Below are 17823 nucleotides of genomic sequence, written 5' to 3'. Positions count from 1 at the left end.
GATGTCCTCAGGCCCCCCATGGCAGCCTCAGCCCCTTTGGGGGTGTCATTAGCTGCCCTCCTGCATGGAGGAACAGAGGGAGGGGAGAGGACAGGAGAGGAAGGGAATTTAGGAGTGTTTTAGCATGAGTTCACATAAAACCAGGGAAAATTTCTTGAGTCAAACCAGGCACAAACCAGCACAACCCACAGCCTTGATGCATCTCATGCAGCGTAGCAGGACAGGGCACAGGCTCAGCTATGGGCAGGGCTGTGCTTGGCTGCAGTCTGTCCCCATGGCATGTCCCTTTTTAAGCCCCCCAGCACGTCTGTCAGGCAGAGAGAAGGTCTGGGCATGAGTGAGAGAGAGGAACCAGGAGACACAGGTACCACGCACCCACCTGTGCATGTCAGCCCGGCTCCATCTTCTTCAAAGCACAGCCCCACTGCACTAGGGCTGCAGATCCCTAATCCCTGCCCAGACCCCTCCTGGCCCTGTGGGTTGAGGGAGGATCGACTGCCGGGTGATGCACAGATGCTGAGCGGCATCGTAAGCGCTGGGCAGCAAACACGGTCTGGGCACAGGGAAATGCAAGTGTTGAGGCACGTGGGATGGGGACGGAGAAAGGCAGCCGCGGCTGTGCTGTGCCCAGGACACCTTCCCAGAGGCTTTCCAGAGACACCTCCCACAGGCAGAAGTGACCCTCCAGCTGGACATACCACCTCTTCTCACCAAGGACCTCACCAAGGTGGGGTGAGGACCCTCATCAGCCGACTCAACTACACTGGGGAGAGGTGACAGCCCAGAACCAGTTGCTCCATGTCATGGCATGGATGGTGATAAGCCACCCACATCTGCATCACAGAAAACCAGGGCCCAGGAGGGAACAGGGAGATTATAAAGTTCTTCTGGGGATGGACCCCGCTGTCCCCAGTAAGAGCCACCTTGCCAAACCAAACCCCAGACTGAGATGTGTGCCAAGAGACACCCTGAGGATGTTCAGCAGACAATTTTACTAGCAACCCTCACTTTGGAAGCTCTTCAGCCCCACTTTTAACTGTAACTATGGAACTTCTTGTTCTGGAAACCCTCACCTAAATTTTTATCCTCATTCAAACTCAAAGGCCAGGAACTCGTCCCCATCCTCTGGTTAGCCAGAGGTGGGCTCCACCAGAAGCTGTGTTTTGGATCATGGTCACGACCAAGGCAGCGGTCATGAAACAAGGTCGGTCCCCTGGGGACCAGGAGGGACAGACACCCTCTGCCACCACCTTGGACATGAACCCAACGCCTGCACCATGTTGGTGCAAGCAGACCCGCAGCACAAGCTGGGAGCAGGGGGTGATGCTGCACCAGGCATCTGGAGCAGGAACGTGATGCAGCCCCTCGGAGGCACGCGATGCTCTCACTGCACGGGTCTCTGCTTTCAATGCAAGCAATGAATGCTTAGCATCAACAAACTTTGGCAAATTAGCTGAGCAGCAGAGCAGGAGCAGCCGGGGCGTGATCGGCAGCCGTCAGACCGGGAACACCGGGATGGTGATGCATCAAGCCGGGACGAGCCGTGCGTTGATATGACCCAGCAGCAATGACTCCCCGAGCTGCCTTCTGATAACAGGGGGAGGGCAGTGAGATGACAGCACACCCCTTATGCCATCCTGCTTCCCTGAAGACAAATTTGAGCCAGAGAGATTCCCAAAATGAGGAAACACAGGCAGGAGGCAGCAACCTTGCCTAAGACTCGTGGAAGATGAAGTAAGCACAGCTGAGGCAATGCATCCCCCCATAATCACTGCTGGCTCCTAAGGGGTATAAAAAACCAGTCTAAAAACCAGTTTGTATTGCACATGAAGACAAACCCTGGATATGGAATGGCAGCTCGGCAGCCACCGTCCCCTGTGCTCCATCACGCTGTCACACACAGCACGCACCTCTCGGGGATGCTCTGTGGGTCCAGGAACTCGAGTGGGTGAAAGCATCTAATTTTGAAAGCTAATTACAAAAACAATGCCCACTTTCCCCTTGCAGGAATTCTCACAGTGCTGGTGCTTTGAGCCCCATCTCCCCCGAGGCATCATCCAGCCATCGTGGTCTCCTCGTAGTCTGAGCCACCCTGTGCAGGCCGTTTCCTTCCACAGCCTGAAATGAAGCCAGAAATGGTTGGTGATGGCTGGGGACACCCTGCTTCTTTGCTGTCAGGTGGGATGGAAGCAACACAATTAGTAATTTCCAGCCCTTGGTAAATGAGCGTTTGCCACTTGCAGGAAGATTACTGCGAATGACTTCATTTGCTTTGGAAACGGCTGAGTCATTTGTAATTACCGACGCGCACCAGCAGCAATCCCAGTGCTGGCACTGGATTAATGGGAGTGCCCGTGGCTGGAGGGCAGCCTCCGGGGAGCTTCCCCGGGACTTTGCCACAGTCATGGAGCCCCACGGTCACTGTTCCCCACCACCCACGGCCGTGCATGCCTGTGCTGCCACACCACAGCGGTGTGCCCAAGGCAAATCCTCCCATCCTGTGCCCTCCAGCCAGCCACCACCGTCCCCATCGCTGTCACCATCGCATAGCGGTGTGCTGGTCCAGGTGGGGAGCCCAGAGGGGCTGGAGGGTCCTGGTCTGGCCAGGATTTGCAGTGAGGCCAGTTTGACCTCATTTGTTTTCCACTTGCTATTGCAAAAGAGAGCAGTGGCCCTGATGCCAGCAGGGCTGGGCAGGTCACCTGGTGACAGACAGGGGGTCAAGCCACCATTGTCTGTCCCAGCTCATCCTCACTGGAGGAAGGGCAGGACCAGCTCAGGAAGGTGGAGGTGGTTGGGCATCACCTGAGGGGTCCCCACTGCTCCCCATCACACCCCCTGTGACACAGGGTGCTTTGCTGGGGAGGGGACGAGCAACGCGCATCCTCCGGTGATGCGGCACTTGGCAAACCTCACCCGGGTGGGACCAGACTGGCCACCTCCGAAACTGGGCTCCTCCAGCTGGGGTCAATTTTCCACCAGATGGCACCAAATAAACTGGCCTTGTTGGGACTTGTTGGGCAGCTCTGGGCCACCGCCACCCCCAAAACCAGACCTTGTCCCCATTCCCCCCCTCCTCTGTCCCCCACCTCGACCAGCAGCAGCCAGAGCTGCCAGTAGAGCGATGCAGCTGGCTCGGGCACAGGGTTATTTGCACCGGGTATGGTTTTATTTGGTTTTAGCAGTGTCTAAGACACCCTCCCACTGTGTGTTTATATGCTGTTGGAAAATTAAATGATTAAGATTGGGTGTTTGCATTTCAGCGGAAACTATTAGATGGTAATGAGTCTGGCCGGGTCTCGGCAGCCTCTTGTGTTAACATAACCACGGGCTCAGCCTTTGCCTGTCTGCGCCTCTGAAAGCAGCGTTGGTCATTCCTAATGATGTCAATCAAGTGTTTTTAAATATTAAGGACCTAGTTCTTTCACTGAGTTTTTCTTTTTTTTAGGGGTATTTTTTTAGGTAGCAATTCTTATTGAGGTCTTTGAATGGCAGAGCAACAGCAGCAGTTCATTCATTGGCTTCGTATCTCATGAGAAGTTATGGAAGGAGCAGCTAATGTGATCTGCTGCCTCGTTAAGAAATCATATTGATGTAGAATTACTAAAACTGGCAACAGAAATGGTTCACCCTTCTCCCACCCCAGCACAAAGTGCAAGGCAGCCTCTCCCAGCCCTTTACCCTTCAGCAAGGGCCCCTGGGGACATCTTCTGTCCCTGCTTTCCCCATTGCCCACACCTGAGATGTCTCGGTGAGGAGGGACCAGGGTGGTCCAGGGGCACAAGGCTGGATCTTTGATCTTAAGAAATTATCACAGCTGCCCTTTGTGTACTCTTGGGTTTCCCCCGCCTGCCTTCACCCCTCCTGCTTTGTCACTGAAAGCATCAAAATGGAGAAATTCAGGCCCAAATTCCCCTTGCTAAAGGGGCTGGGGCTTTCTAGCAGGAATAATTATGTGTGTTTACATATATTTTTATATATATATATGGAGAAGACCCCAGGTGATGGCCTGGGGTCCATAGTTGGCTCTGAGGGCAGCCCCATCCCTGGGCACAGCTGGGAGCGATGCTGTGCTGGATGCTTTGTGCTCAAGGAGTTGTGTCCCCATCACGGGCTGCTCCAGTTCCCTGGGGTCCACCAGCACCCCTTCTGCCCTGCTCTGCTTTGGTACCGGCACCCAGCATCCTGGTAGAACTAAACCACCAAAATCACAAGCTCAGCCAAAACAAAAACCCTTGGCCAGGGCAGAGTTCAGGTTATTTTGCAGAGCTGCAAGCTGCCTGCCAGACACCCAGTGCCCGTCCCGGGCCTTTCTGGGTGGGGGGGGTGCGTTTTGGAGAGAGGGTCTGGGGTGTGGCAGACAGGAGAGGCAGGAGAGCAGGCAGGACGCAGATGGGGATGGGGATGGGGATGGGGATGGGGATGCAGATGCAGATGCAGATGCAGATGCAGGTGGGGATGGGGATGGGGATGCGGATGCAGATGGGGATGGGGATGCGGATGGGAATGGGGATGCAGGTGCAGGTGGGGATGAGGATGGTGGTGGGGATGCAGATGGGGATGGGGATGCAGATGCAGATGCAGATGCAGATGCAGATGCAGGGGGGTTATGGGGATGCAGATGGGGATGGGGATGGGGTGGGGAATGGAGATGAGGATGGGGATGGGGATTGGGATGGGGATGGAGATGGAGGTTGGGATGGGGATGGGGATGCTGATGGGGATGGGGGTGGGGATGTAGTTGCGGATGCAGATGGGGTTGGGCAGTGCTGCCTGCCATACTGGGGCCAGCAGAGCTTCCTGTGCAGGCAGGGCTTGAAGGAGCATCACTGCCCCCAGCCTATGTGCATGCCTGTGTCCAGCCATGCACACACATGTCAGGGCATGTGTTTGTAAATGTGTGGATGCACAATCCCAGCATCGCAACATCTCCTTTGAGCTCTCTACCTTCCTCTAGTTCCCAGATGCCACCTGGAGCTGACCAGGGAGCAGCATGACCCTTGGCGTGCCCCCTGCACCCCATCCCGGCGGCATCCCCATCTCCCACAGCCTTTAGCCAGCAGTTTCCCAGCTCAGCAGCATCCAAGGAGCAGGCGAGAGGGCTCCGGGCCCCCCTGGGCATCCCCCTGGGCCCACCCGAGGGGTCCCAGATCCTGCCCAGAGCAGGTTTAGGGGGTTGCTGGGGGCTGGGGGTGGCCAGACTGGGCAGTGCCAGGTGGGGGGGGTCGTCCCCCTCCCGTGCTGCTCCTCACATCCAGCCCCCAGCTTGGGGAAGGGGGGGGCGGGGGGTGGAGCCTGCTATATTACCAGATCCAGGGGCTGAGACATTCAGTCTCGCACAGAGCCGGAGCCCATTGGCACCGGGCGGGGACAGCGAGGCGGGGGGAGGGGGTCACGGCCGGGCAGGACCACCCGAACGGGACTGAGCACCCGCTGCAGGAAAGGGTCCGGGAGGAGGACGGGGCTGGGAAGGGGTCAAGGGGAGGTGGGTGCTGGGTCGCCCCTTTGGAGCCGGGGTCCTGGTGCGGCCCCCCCCCACCGCAGGGCCATGCAGGGGGAGCTGGGGTGTCCCTGGCCCCTCGGGGACTGACCCGACCACCCGTGGATAGGGCAGCACGGGGCTGGCTCCAGCTATGGGGGGCCCATGGCAGCCCCCCGGCACCTGCATGCTGCCGGTCCTGCTGCTCGCACTCCCGATGCTCCGGGTAAGTGTCCCCGGGGACGGGGGCGGGGGCGGGGGGGACAGGGTGGGCAGCGGGGGCGGTGGTCCCCTGCCTGCGACAGCCACCGCAGGGTCCGGCCAGCCCCGGGGACGGGCTGGGCAGGGCTCGGGGCACTTCCCCATCCCTGTCCCCATCCCTCGTGCTGTCCGAGCGGGTGGGCGATGCCAGGACCCCCTGCACTCCCCAGGGCTGGGACCACCGCTCGGGCAGCTAGGGCAGGCAAACCCCCGCGGGGTCAGCTCTGGGGGATGCTCCAGGCCATCCCCGAGGGGGGGGGGGGGGGGGATCCCTGCTCTGCCCTGCCTCGGGGACTGTCCCCTCTGTCCTCACGTTGGTCCTGGCGCCGGCTTTGCTGACATCATCCCCCACACCTCGAAGGTGCCCAGGCCCCAGAGACCTGGGGGAGCACCCAGAGGTTACGGTGGCTGGGGGGTGCAGGGGGCAAGGACCACACATGGGGTGCTCCCCATCCCAGGCGGAACCATGGGGGTGGCTGGCTCCGAGCCCCCACTGGAATGGGGGGACACGGCGTGGTGTGCTGCCGGAGCGGTGTGCAGCGAGCCTGGCAGCCACGTTGGCAAAGCATCCTCAACTGATGACACCGTCACACCGCCTCGGTGGTCCCTCGCGAGCGGCTCCGGTGGGAGGGGGCTCCGGTGGGAGTGGGCTCTGGCTCGGCGGTCTTCTGGATGCCTTCAGGATTTCTCCCAGCACTGTTTCACTCTGCAAGTTCTTTAGCAAACATAGAAGGTTTGGATAACGGAGAGGAAAAGAAAATGAAAAGAAAGGGAATGGGGGAAAGGAATGGGAAAAGGAAAGGGAAAAGAAGGGGAAAAAGGAAATCTGAAAGGAAAAAGGGGGAAGGGGAAGGGGAATGACAGGAAGGAAGGAACAGAAAAAGAAAGAAAGAAAGAAAGAAAGAAAGAAAAAGAGAAAGAAAGAGAGAGAGACAGAGAAAAAGAAAGAAAGAGAGAGAGACAGAGAGAAAAAGAAAGAAAAGAAAGAAAGAAAAAGAAAGAAAGAAAGAAAAAGAAAGAAAGAAAGAAAAAGAAAGAAAGAAAGAGGGAAAGGGGAATGAGCAGGGAAAGCAGGCAGGGCTGGAGGAGCAGGAAAGGAGCTGGAGGGCAGGAAAGGACAAGACTCAGCCAAGTGATGCTTTAATGACCCACACTTCCCTCCAGTCCTTGGGTCCTCTTGCCCACCCTCATCCCTTTATTTCTCCAGCTTTGATATCTCTGTCCGCACACCTAAACCCATCACCAACCCAATCCCATGTCTTGGCCCAAAAACCCTGCCCTTGACATGTCCTGTATCTGGATGCTGCAGCCCCCACCGCATCCCCCCATGGGCATGGGCATGGGCATGCCTGCTCTCGGTTCAGCCTCAGTCTCCCAGCTCTCCAGTTGGAAGCCAAGGGGGCAAACCCCCAAAGTGGGGATTCCCAGGCAGCCCCATCCCAGGGCACTGAGCCACCACATCCCTTGCATTTTTGGGAGCTGTGGGGTCAGGGCGTACTCCTTGGTATCTCAGCACTTCTGCTAGCGAACCCAAAAACCTTCAGGAGGTCAGCGTGCCCGTTTCATAGTATCTCCCCAAAGAGCTGGGCGAATTGACAGCTGTTGTCAGTGCCTCCACTTAAAATACACCAGCCTGAATGTGAGCAAAATCCAGCCATCAAGGGAAGGATTAGACATGCCCAAATAGGTGTTTTTTAAAAATCTCTAATTACTTGGTTTCCTTGTTCAGGCTTTGAAAGTGCTCACCTCTGCCTCGCTGATGGGGTCAGCCCCTCGGTCTTTAAGCTCAGCTCCTCTGCTTGGCACTTGCATCTTGGAGGAGCTGTGCCCTTAAGCATCACATGCTTTCAGAGGGAATTAGAAATAATTGAAGTGGTTCTTTATGGTGTTTACAAGGCAAACAGTAGAAAGCTAAGGAAATGTCAGGGTCCAGCATAGGGTTACATAGATACGGTCTCCTGTGGCTGGCTGCTGCAGAAATAGTGAATATTGGCTGGTACCCTGCCTGCTCGGGTCTTTCAATGCTCGGCATCCTACTGTCTGCCCTTTCCCCACTCCCAAGGTGCAGGCAACACACCCCGACTGCTCCATCGTCCTCTATTTCCAAGAGCAAGAAGCTGAATGTCTGGAGATTATCAGGAGCGAAAGCCAAACACCAGCCCCGTCTGGACCCCCCAGGCAGCAGGGTGAGTGTGAGCTGCCTGCCCTGCATGGAGTTAATCTCCCTCAGGAGCAGGGGGGGGGGTGGGTGGTGGATTTGCTAAGGGGGTCTTTGGGGGATGAACCATGGTAGGGGGGTTGCAGAGTGCACATGGATTCAGAAAAGCAGGTACTTTCAGGAATATGGAGAGCAGAGCCAAGGCAAAGGCTAAGGAGCATCCCTGGGAAGCCCTGAAAAGTGCTGCTGCAGGGAGAGATGGGGGCTGAGGTTGCAGCCAGGGGCTGTGGGTGGGCTGAGGGATGCAAACAACTGCAGGGGCTGAGTCCCCCCAGATTTATGGCACTGGGCAATGATGGTGTGGTCCATGCCCCCTGCCCCACTCCTGTCCTCCCTGCACTGATGCTCTGGGGCCAGGCAGGGCTGTGGGCATGGGTGATGCAGAGCCCTGGCCATCAGCACAAGTGTATTTGCTTGGTACTTTTCACCACTTTGTGCCTTCTTGCTTTCCTAATTCAGTTAGTTTTAATGCTAAACATGTTCTGAGCAACTTAATTTTTACATATCCAGGACTTTTAAACCAATTAACTAATAGAAAAATAGTTTTGAAGTGCTGCTTTTGTCCATTTTTTTTGTAATTGCATTTCAATTTCCATCCAAAAGCAGCTTGGCTCAAATTCTGGGTAAAAATTATCACCTAGTGAATAAGAAATGCGTCATTCAATGGGTTTCATCTAATACAAATGTAAAAATTAAGCATCTCAATAAATGCATGTTAAGGTGCATAATTGCTTAAGTAACTGTGCAGAGATATAAAGTATCATCCAGCTCAGCAGAGAAAAGCCGAGTTGATTGGAAAAGGTCCATTTTGCAGCCTAGATCATGCCAGCCAGGGGGGAGGAATCTCGCTGTAGGAAAACAACCAAGAAGAATGAATGCAGAATTAAAATCAGTATTTAATCTCAGGTTTCCTGCCTGACTGCTGCCTCCGCTGCCCACCTGAACTGGATTTATCCCTTCCCCCTTACTCGCTTGTGCCAGCGTGGGGAGCATCCCGTGGAGAGCATGACAGCTTGGGGGGAAGGCTCAGATGCCCTGGGTGGTGGCAATATAGCATAAAGGAACAGGACAGGGACCTCAGGCTTCAGCATCCCACTGGGGAACCTGCCATGGGGCCCCAAAACTGGTTAGAGATCACAGCTGCGGTGCGTTCACTTCAGTCTGCTCCTGTGCTCACAACATTTACTGCTCTGAAATAGGTGGGAAGAAATAACCTGCTGGTGAAGCTGGAATGATCACTTTTGGAGGAGTCCAGATACCAGTTAGGGCAGCAAGAAATAAGGAGGTAGCCCTGGCAGGTCTCTGTATGATCAACCAGTAGAAACGCTGAGCAGCTTCCCATCAAACAGCATTTTAAGGGACAGAATGCTCTTTTTTGGCCACATCAAGGAGAACATCCTGAGGATAATGTTGATCCAGGGATATTTCAGCCCTCTACTGGGAAAATGGGAATAAAGCAGGTCACTTTGGGTCTATCCCAACCAAACACCTCGGGCTACCAGACTACACCAGCTGGGAGCCCAGGGACAGGGGACATCGTGGGGAAGTGGCAGCCCCTTGGGATCAACAGTGTGGGGACACTGAAGGCACAGCTTCTGCCTGCGAGGTGGGCAGTGAGGCACACTGCCAGTTCCCTTGATCGTGTTTTTTTCCCCCTGTCCACCCCAGAAATTGCCTCCATCACCTCTTCTCCATGGGAGAGTTATTCGAGTTTTGCGTAGCTCTAAGAAATGTGAGGTTTTTCGAGGGAAGCAGAGTGGGAAAGGGGACTTAAACCTTTTCTCCCCATCCAAGTGGAGGGGTGACTTTATTCCCTGGGAATGCACTGCAGAGCTGCATGAATCCCAGCTCAACCCCTGTGGCATGGGCTGCTCCTCTGGCTCCTGGTCAGGTGGTCCTGCAGCTCTCACCGTGCTGGAAGAGCTTGTCCATACAGCAAGAGATGCATTTATACAGCAGGACTGCTCTGCTATTCAGCCACAGCCAGGTGTTTTGCTCAGACCCCAAAAAATGAAGCAACTGGCTCTCAGTGATGTTCCCAGGTGCCATGCTCGGCTCAGCTATCCTCCAGAGCAAAAATCAGGACATACCCTGAGGTGGCAATGACAGTCCTGCAAATCCCTCCAAACCTGGCCAGATACATAGAGAACACTTTACTGAAAATCAGAGAAAACCAATTAGATTTGTCTGCGTCCACATTCTCCAGCTGGGAATAGATGTGGCTCGAGGTTAATAATGTATATCTGCAAGGTTAATAACGTACGTGTGCAAGGAGGAGAGCTGTCCGGGAAGTGTGATGTATATGTCTCATCTTGGTATAGCGCAGCACTGATTCTCCAAGGCCCCGCGTCTGCTTGGCCGTGCTCATTTCCAAGGCAATTAGAGAGTCATTTAAAGATGGACTTAGTGCTAGAAAAAAGCAAAAGATGTTTAAGCTAACTGCTTTCCAGCAAGTCTTGCAGTGCTTTCTCCCATCCTCCTTCAGGCTGGAGAGACGCCTAGAGCTCAGCCACCATGGCTGCTGGGTGCAGACACCCAGCACAAACCTGCACTATTTTAGATGCCACCAGGAAAGTCCCAGCCCTTCCAGCACCCTCTTCCCCCATGGTGTCCCCGCAGGAGCTCTGGGTCTGATGTAGCCCCAGGAAATACCAAGTCCCGTCTTGCCGAGGGCTAAAAGGAGATCTGGGCACTGGGGGAGGTTGTTCCCAGAACTGGAGCCAGGATGCTCCTAATTCCTGAGGAGGTACAGCGTGGCCCTGTAGATCGGGTGACGGCTGGGCTGGCTGCTCTCTGCTCTCCCGTTACATTCGCGCAGCCGTGCCTGCTATGGGCTGTGTCTGGGGATGGGGGGCTGTGTGTGTCCCCCTGGCACGTCCCTTCCCGGCGGCACTAACCGTCCCGTCCCTCCCCAGGCTGCCTGACTGAGTGGGATGGAGTGAGCTGCTGGTCAGCTGTGCCCGTGGGCCAGTCCCGAGCTGTCGCCTGCCCTGACATCCTCCACATCTTCAAGAAGTCCAAAGGTGCAGTGTTCCCAATCCAGCCCAGACCACGGATCCCCTGGGTCTGAGGGCTAAGCTGCACCCACCCCTGCCTGCCCGGGATCCTCGTGCCACCCCAGCGCTTCCCCTCTGGTCCCACAGCTCCTGCCCCATCCAAAAGCTTGGCATATATTGCAATCCAAGCAGGTGACGGACAAAAGCAGAGATGTAGAGTGTTGCCACACCAGGAAAGTCCCCAAACCCTTTCATCACCCAGTACCAAGCATCCCCTGTGGGTACTGCACGTGGGGACCTCATCCTCCAACTGGGTGACACCAGGACAGTCCCCCAGCTGGTCAGTGCCTTCCTTTCCCTACCCACACACCAGCCTAATGCTCCTGACCTGCTCAGTAGTGCTCCAAGCCATGCAGATAAAAAATGCAGCATAAAATCATGATTATTTCAAGACCAGGTACTCCCCTGGGGCTGCACCGCTGCTGGGGGAGCTGCTGCCTCCATCCATCTTGGAGGCAGCGGAGTGTGAAGGAGAGCACCCAACCAGCCCCTGTGGCATCTGAGCACATCCTCAGCTGGGCATAATTGAAAAGGCGATGGAGGGTTGGTAAATGTTTTGCTTTAGGACAGAAACAACTCAGGAGAGGCTTGATGAAGCCCTCACAGGATGTAAAAGCCCCTTTTTAGCCTTAGTTGCCTCCCACGGTGAGGATTCATGGTTACATCCTGCCCTAAGGTGCCCTGGCACCTCCAGGCACAGCACCGGAGGGCAGAGATGTCACCTGGATGGGAGGGATGGGGCAGCCAGGCCATTCAGGTACCATGCTGCTGTCACAGCTGGGATGCTGGTTCTGGGATTGAGGCTCCATCCCGGAGAACAGGGTACCATCCCCAGACTGGACACCTTGGGGGTGCTGATGCAGAGGTGATGCCCATGGCTCTCGTGAGGTCCCTTATTGTTGCTGCAGCGCTGATCCGGAGGAACTGCACTGAGTCAGGATGGAGCTTCCCCAGCCCTCCCTACCACAATGCCTGTGAGCTGGAGGCCATCGGCAGTGATAACAACACGGAGGCCAAGGCAAGTGGGTCCCCAGAGCCATGGGCACCTCCCTAGAATCACCCTACCCCACGCTGATCCACGCCACTGGGCAAAGAAACATGAAGATGCTCTTGGGGACATCTTGTTGCCCTTATTCCTTATGCTGGGCTACCTGGAGGGATCCGAGCTTGGCTGGGAACAAGCCCAGCCTGGGAAAGAGCTGGGGCCATCACCCTGCCACCTCCCTGCCCATCACAGACCAGCACCTCCCAGCCCATGCTGCCTTCACTCCACTGGTGTTTTCCTTTCCAGAAAAGCTATTTTGTCACCATGAAAGTTCTTTACACCTGCGGCTACTCCACGTCCCTGGCAGCCCTCTTCCTGGCCATTGGCATCTTCCTCTGCTTCAGGTAGGGCTCAGTGCTGGCTGCTCCGTGGGCTGCAGCTGGAGGAAGGCAGGGAAATGATCAGCAGAGGATGGTTGCTCTCAGGCTTCCTCCCCTCGGAGCAGCCAGGCTCTGTCCCTGCCAACACGGATAACCAGGGAGGTATGAGACGAACTGCATCGTTGTCCTTCCCTGCTGACACACAGACCTGAGACCCTCAGGTTGCCCTTTTAAGCTTTGTTTTCGCAGACCTCACTGTGCTGCAGAATGATGCTCTCCGCAGGTGGTTGGAGGATGTTCCCCAGCACACCTTGTCCCTGGGCAGCCACCTCGAGCACAGCACAGCCCTGTCCTTCATGATTTCAGAGCAGGAAAACCTTCTCCAGGGCTTTGGGCTTGACCACCGCCAACATATGGTCCCTTGGGCTGGGGTCTAGCCAGGGAAGCGGCTCCTAAAGGAGAAACTTCTCTGCCTGTCTGCTCTCTCTGCTCCTGCCGGGGCACAGCGCATCTCTTCCTCCCATAGGAAGCTGCATTGCACCAGGAACTCTATCCACATCCACTTCTTCACCTCCTTCATACTGCGTGGGGCCGCCGTGTTCATCAAGGACGCCGTCCTCTTCTCAGACGAGTCCATTGACCACTGCACAATGTCAACAGTAAGTCATGGAGTCCCAGCCTGGGCATGGTGCAGGAGAGGGCACCACATGCTGATCGGGGGGATGGGCTAGGTGGATTTGCCGTGGATTTAGCACGGCAAAGAGGAGAGAGAGAGGGAGGCTGAACCTGGGGAGGAAAGGCTGGCTTGGGTGGACTTCAGGAGGTTCACAACAACATTTCTGCATGGGCACTGTCTGCAGAGGACATGTGCTGCCCTCAGAGCTCTCCCTGCTCTCAGACAGTCTCCCAGCAGGGCTAAACCTCTGCACAACCCAGCAGCACCACGTACATGCAAACAGAGCTCACACCGCTGGATGCGCAGATTTGGGGGTGTCAGTAGACTCAGAAACCTCTGCGTGCAGCCCAGATATGACACTATGGGCACCACAGACACGGGTTTCTAAAGAACTTACAATAACAGCTGGTGGTCGTCCACCCACGTCGTGGAAGCCCAGCAAAAAATGCTGCAGGTGACGTGTGGGACCAGTGCAGCACACCTGGGGCTGCAATGAAAGGCCATCACAGGTCTCCTCGAATGGGTGGATGGGGAAGGTGACCATCCCCCGTGCCCCCAAGACAGGGTCTGATGCCAGCCAGCACTCCTGAGCCTTCCCCTTCCTTTTCCTCCCAGGTGAACTGCAAAGTAGCCATCGCCTTCTTCCAGTACTCGGTCTTGGCCAACTTCTACTGGCTGCTGGTGGAAGGCATGTACCTGCAGACCCTGCTGCTGCTCACCTTCACCTCTGACAGGAGGTACATCTTGTGGTACATCCTCATCGGCTGGGGTGAGTGCGGGCCCCAGCACATGATTCCCTCCAGCAAGGTTCCATTGACACAGATCAGGGGTAGGCACCGCTTTTGGGGATCACCCGCTCTGACATCCACAGGCACAATGGTCCCCGTGGCTGCTCTCAGCCTGACCCCCACCCCAGCATCTCTCTGCATGGCCTTGTGCTCTGTGGGGCACCCATCAGCTCCTGCCAGCCCCTGGCACTGGTTGGCAGCATGATCCTTGCCCTCATGGCATGTGTGCAAAGTCCCTCAAAGGAGAAAATTCTTGCCACCGCTGACCAAAGAGCCTTTGCAGCAGCGTCTGCTGCCAATCCATCCTGAATGTGGTCAGGATGGGACAGAGACAGATCTTTCCTTCTTCCCACACCCATCCAGGGCTGGAAATGTCCATCCCAGGTGCCCAGGTTAGGTGTAAGAGCACACAGCTGGGCAGGAGGGTGACCAGGAGGTGACACACAAGCAGACACGTCACCATCAGTCAGCACCATCTCCTTTTAAACCCCAGAGAAGGGGGAAAGACTGTCACCTTCCTGCCACCTCCAGGGCCCCAGACCTGACCTAGACACGTGTTTTGGGGGGCAAGAGATGGAGGGGAGGTGCAGGGGCTCCCCTGAGCCCTAGGGTGACTTTGCATCCCTGCCTGGGTCCTGTCCTTGCAGGTGTCCCCATGCTGACAGTCTGCGTGTGGGTGGTCACCAGGCTGCAGTACGACAACCATGGGTAAGAGCAGCCACCTCTCTTCTTTCTCCAGGCCAGCTTGGCCATGTGTCCCCCATGCAAGTCCCAGGGGATGAACCTGTTTCATAGGAGATTCAGGAGGGGAGAACTGGGGCAGCACTTTATTTTAATGCTATTTCTATTTTCTGGTGGGGCCCATGCTACAGTGGGGCCCCGTTGCAAGAGGTGCTGTGCAACTGGGGCAGGGGGCTGTGGAGGGTGGCAGGTCAAGGCCTGGGCTAAAAGGGTGCAAGTGGGTGGCAGGAGCCATTTCTCCTCTCCCGTAGGTGCTGGGATGACTACACCAGTCTGTACTGGTGGGTGATCAAGGCTCCTATCCTCCTGGCCATATTTGTGAGTATGTCCCCTGAGCACCCCAGGGCTGGGGGACACAACCAGGGGTCTGTGCAGAGCCTGACACCTGCCTTCCCATGGCAGGTGAACTTCCTCATCTTCCTCAACGTCACCAGGATGTTAGCACAGAAGATCCGGTCCCCAGACATTAGCAAAAACTACAAGCAGCAGTACATGTAAGAGCTAACTCGGGCAAGGGGAGCTCTCCTCACTCGGGTTTCTGGAGGGACCCAGGGCAGCAGGGACCCCTCCCTGGAGCTGCACTGAGAAGGACCATCTTTGGAGCCTCCAAGACCTGCCTTTCATGGAAAACCTGTTTTGGGTTAAGACCAAGCTCTTGGGAAAATCTCGTCTCATGGGGCAGCAGGACCATCATTTGCACCCAGACCCCCACTCATGACACCACTCTCTGCAGGAGGCTGACGAAGTCCACGCTGCTCCTCATCCCTCTCTTCGGGGTACACTACGTGGTGTTCGCACTCTTCCCTGAGCACATCGGTGTGGATGCCCGGCTGTACTTCGAGCTGGTCCTTGGCTCCTACCAGGTGCAAACTGGGGGAGATGTGTAGGCAGAGTCCTCACGTACCCATCGCATCCCACCCCAAGATCACACCAGGAGCCCCTGGGATGTGCTGCTGGGGCTTTGCACTCTGTAGGGAGGGGACTGTGTCCCAGACACCCCCCTCAACCACTAGGGACAAAGCACAAGGGTTGTAGTCCAGTGAACAACTTGCAAACTTGCACTGCTGCCCTACTGCCCATGGGATGGGGCGAGAGGTGTGGGAGGATGCTAAATGCAGGCAGCAGATGAGCACAGAGGGGTCCAGCCTCTTTCTTTGGGTGAAACTTGCTCTTTCTGTCCTTTTCAGGGGTTCCTAGTGGCTCTGCTGTACTGCTTCCTGAACGGGGAGGTGAGTGTCCCCCCCCCCCCAAACCAATCCCCTGGGCACCACAGCCACACGAGGGCACACAGCTACCCCCAAGGGTGCATGCACACAACCACACAGGGGCATGCAGACATGCATGGGGGTCCCCACCCCCTTGCACCCCAAATCCCTTGTCGAGGGGTGCTGGCAGGTGTCCCTGGGTGCCAGCACCAGTCCGCGGTGTTGGTTCAGGTCCAGGCTGAGATCAAGAGGAACTGGGGCAAGTGGCAATCATCCATGGAGAGCAACGTCTTCAACCTGGCCACCCAAGACTTCACCGCATGATGAGGACAGCGTCTGGGGGGAAATACCTCCTCGAGGATGGTGGTGGTGGTGCAACTCCATGGCTACGGTCCCAGAAACACAATAAAAAGGATTTTGTAGGTTCTGGGTCTGGCATCCTCAGAGGGTGGTGCAGACGGCTGTTGGGAAAGGCTCTGCCTGTCCAGCTGTTGGTGGCTCTTGTGGCTCCCTGTGACGGTGTTTTACCTGCCCAAAGCTCTCCTTGCAGTTTGGTCCGTGTTTTAGGCAAAGGGAAGAGGGCTTCTCTGCCTTTTCTGGGTTGGAAATGCAAATATCATTTCACAAAAGACACGGGACATTTTTCATTTGGCACTGCAATGAAAATGCAAGCAGCCTCAGTGCTGAAGGGATTTACTGCTGGCTATTTTCCCCTTCTTCATTGATTTACAAAATTGTCCCCCTTATGGAAAGATGCCTAAACACAGCCCCCAGGAGCCATTCCGGGTGTGGGAGAGGCAAACACAGAGACAGACAAAACCCCACAGCTTTCTACAGGAGTCCCCTGATGGTCTCATGACTCAGTTCCCCCCACAGCTTCTAAAATGTTTCCCTTTCTCCCGTGCCTGTTGCTTCAGCCGCACTCAGCGCTGGGGAAGGTGTCCCACCATCCTTGCCATGCCAGCAGTCCCAGGGGCTGCACACCAGAGGGACAGGACAGTTTGCAAGCAACGGGACTCCCCTGTCTTCACTGGGGGCTCGTTTGACTGCGACTAACAAGGTTTTTGCCAATAAAATCTTGCTCTGAAATCTAGCATTGCTTTGTCAGAGGTTTGGTTTGCTCTACAAACCCAGATAACTTGGTACCAGGCTTGCTAGAGGGTAGAAACCCTGCCAATAACTGGAATGCCTGGAAATACCTCCTGGGGGGGAGAAAAATCTGCTTTTTCTCTGCCTGGTGAAGCAGCCAGGCTCTGGGCATGGCCATGGAGAGGAGATGGAGGAGGAAGGTGAGGAAGAGTGCAAGATAAGTGCCTTACGGGCTCTCCCAGAGGTGCTGGGATGCCATGTCCCCTTTGGGTTGGAGTTGCTGTCACTACACTGCAGCCTGGCCCTGTTCACCCGCACGAGCATCCTTCACCCTCCCTGGACTGAGCTCCTGCCTTGGCAGATGCTGTCACCAGGAGCGAGAGGCCTCAAATGCCCTTTCCCCAAACCTCCCGGCCCCACCATGTTCCCAAGACCCGAGCCACCCGATCTCACAGAGCTCCTCACTCTTCCTGGGTTGAAATTTCTCCATGTAGCCACGTGTCCTTCCTTAAATAAAACCCACTTGTTGGCCCCTTTCCAGGCTGCAGGATCTCCAGAGATCCTGTCTGGTCTCACAAAGGGACGCTGAGAGAGAAACAGAGCCCCAGACCTGATTTGAGGTGAGATAGAAAATGTTCTGTTAAACAACCCCCCCGGGCCAGCACCATCCTGCACACTGCCGGCCAGGAAACCTCCAGAGGAGCATGGCAGCTGTCAAATAAATGCCTGCCTGCAGCCATGGAGAGACCACAGGTGAATAAACATCTCTCTCCATCATTAGCGAGGAAGACGCTGTTTCAGCAGGCACATGAGGCAGGCAGCAGCAGCAGATTGCACCAAGGCTGGGGATGCTCGGTGGGACTGTCACGGTTGCCATAAAGCTTTGAAAAGCGCTGGGTTTGGCATGTATTTTCAGCAGTCAATGGGCCTTTTTGGGTGCTAAAC

General features: G+C 55.9%; 1 protein-coding gene across 1 annotated transcript; it reads left to right on the top strand.

Annotated features, from left to right (window-relative positions):
* Window positions 1-5621: 5621 nt before the first annotated feature.
* On the top strand, window positions 5622-16825 carry LOC101913156 (vasoactive intestinal polypeptide receptor 1-like). Its single transcript, XM_055789750.1, has 13 exons — window positions 5622-5705; window positions 7803-7926; window positions 10874-10981; window positions 11923-12032; window positions 12306-12403; window positions 12906-13038; window positions 13671-13824; window positions 14491-14551; window positions 14836-14902; window positions 14987-15078; window positions 15318-15447; window positions 15772-15813; window positions 16021-16825. Exons 1-13 carry the CDS (start codon window positions 5634-5636, stop codon window positions 16111-16113), a joined length of 1284 nt encoding a protein of 427 aa, XP_055645725.1. The 5' UTR covers window positions 5622-5633; the 3' UTR covers window positions 16114-16825.
* The last annotated feature ends 998 nt before the right edge of the window (window positions 16826-17823 follow it).

The sequence above is a fragment of the Falco peregrinus genome, chromosome 18 (genome assembly GCF_023634155.1).
Source record: "Falco peregrinus isolate bFalPer1 chromosome 18, bFalPer1.pri, whole genome shotgun sequence".
Classification (NCBI taxonomy): Eukaryota; Metazoa; Chordata; class Aves; order Falconiformes; family Falconidae; genus Falco; species Falco peregrinus.
This window is presented reverse-complemented; position numbering and strand designations above follow the sequence as displayed.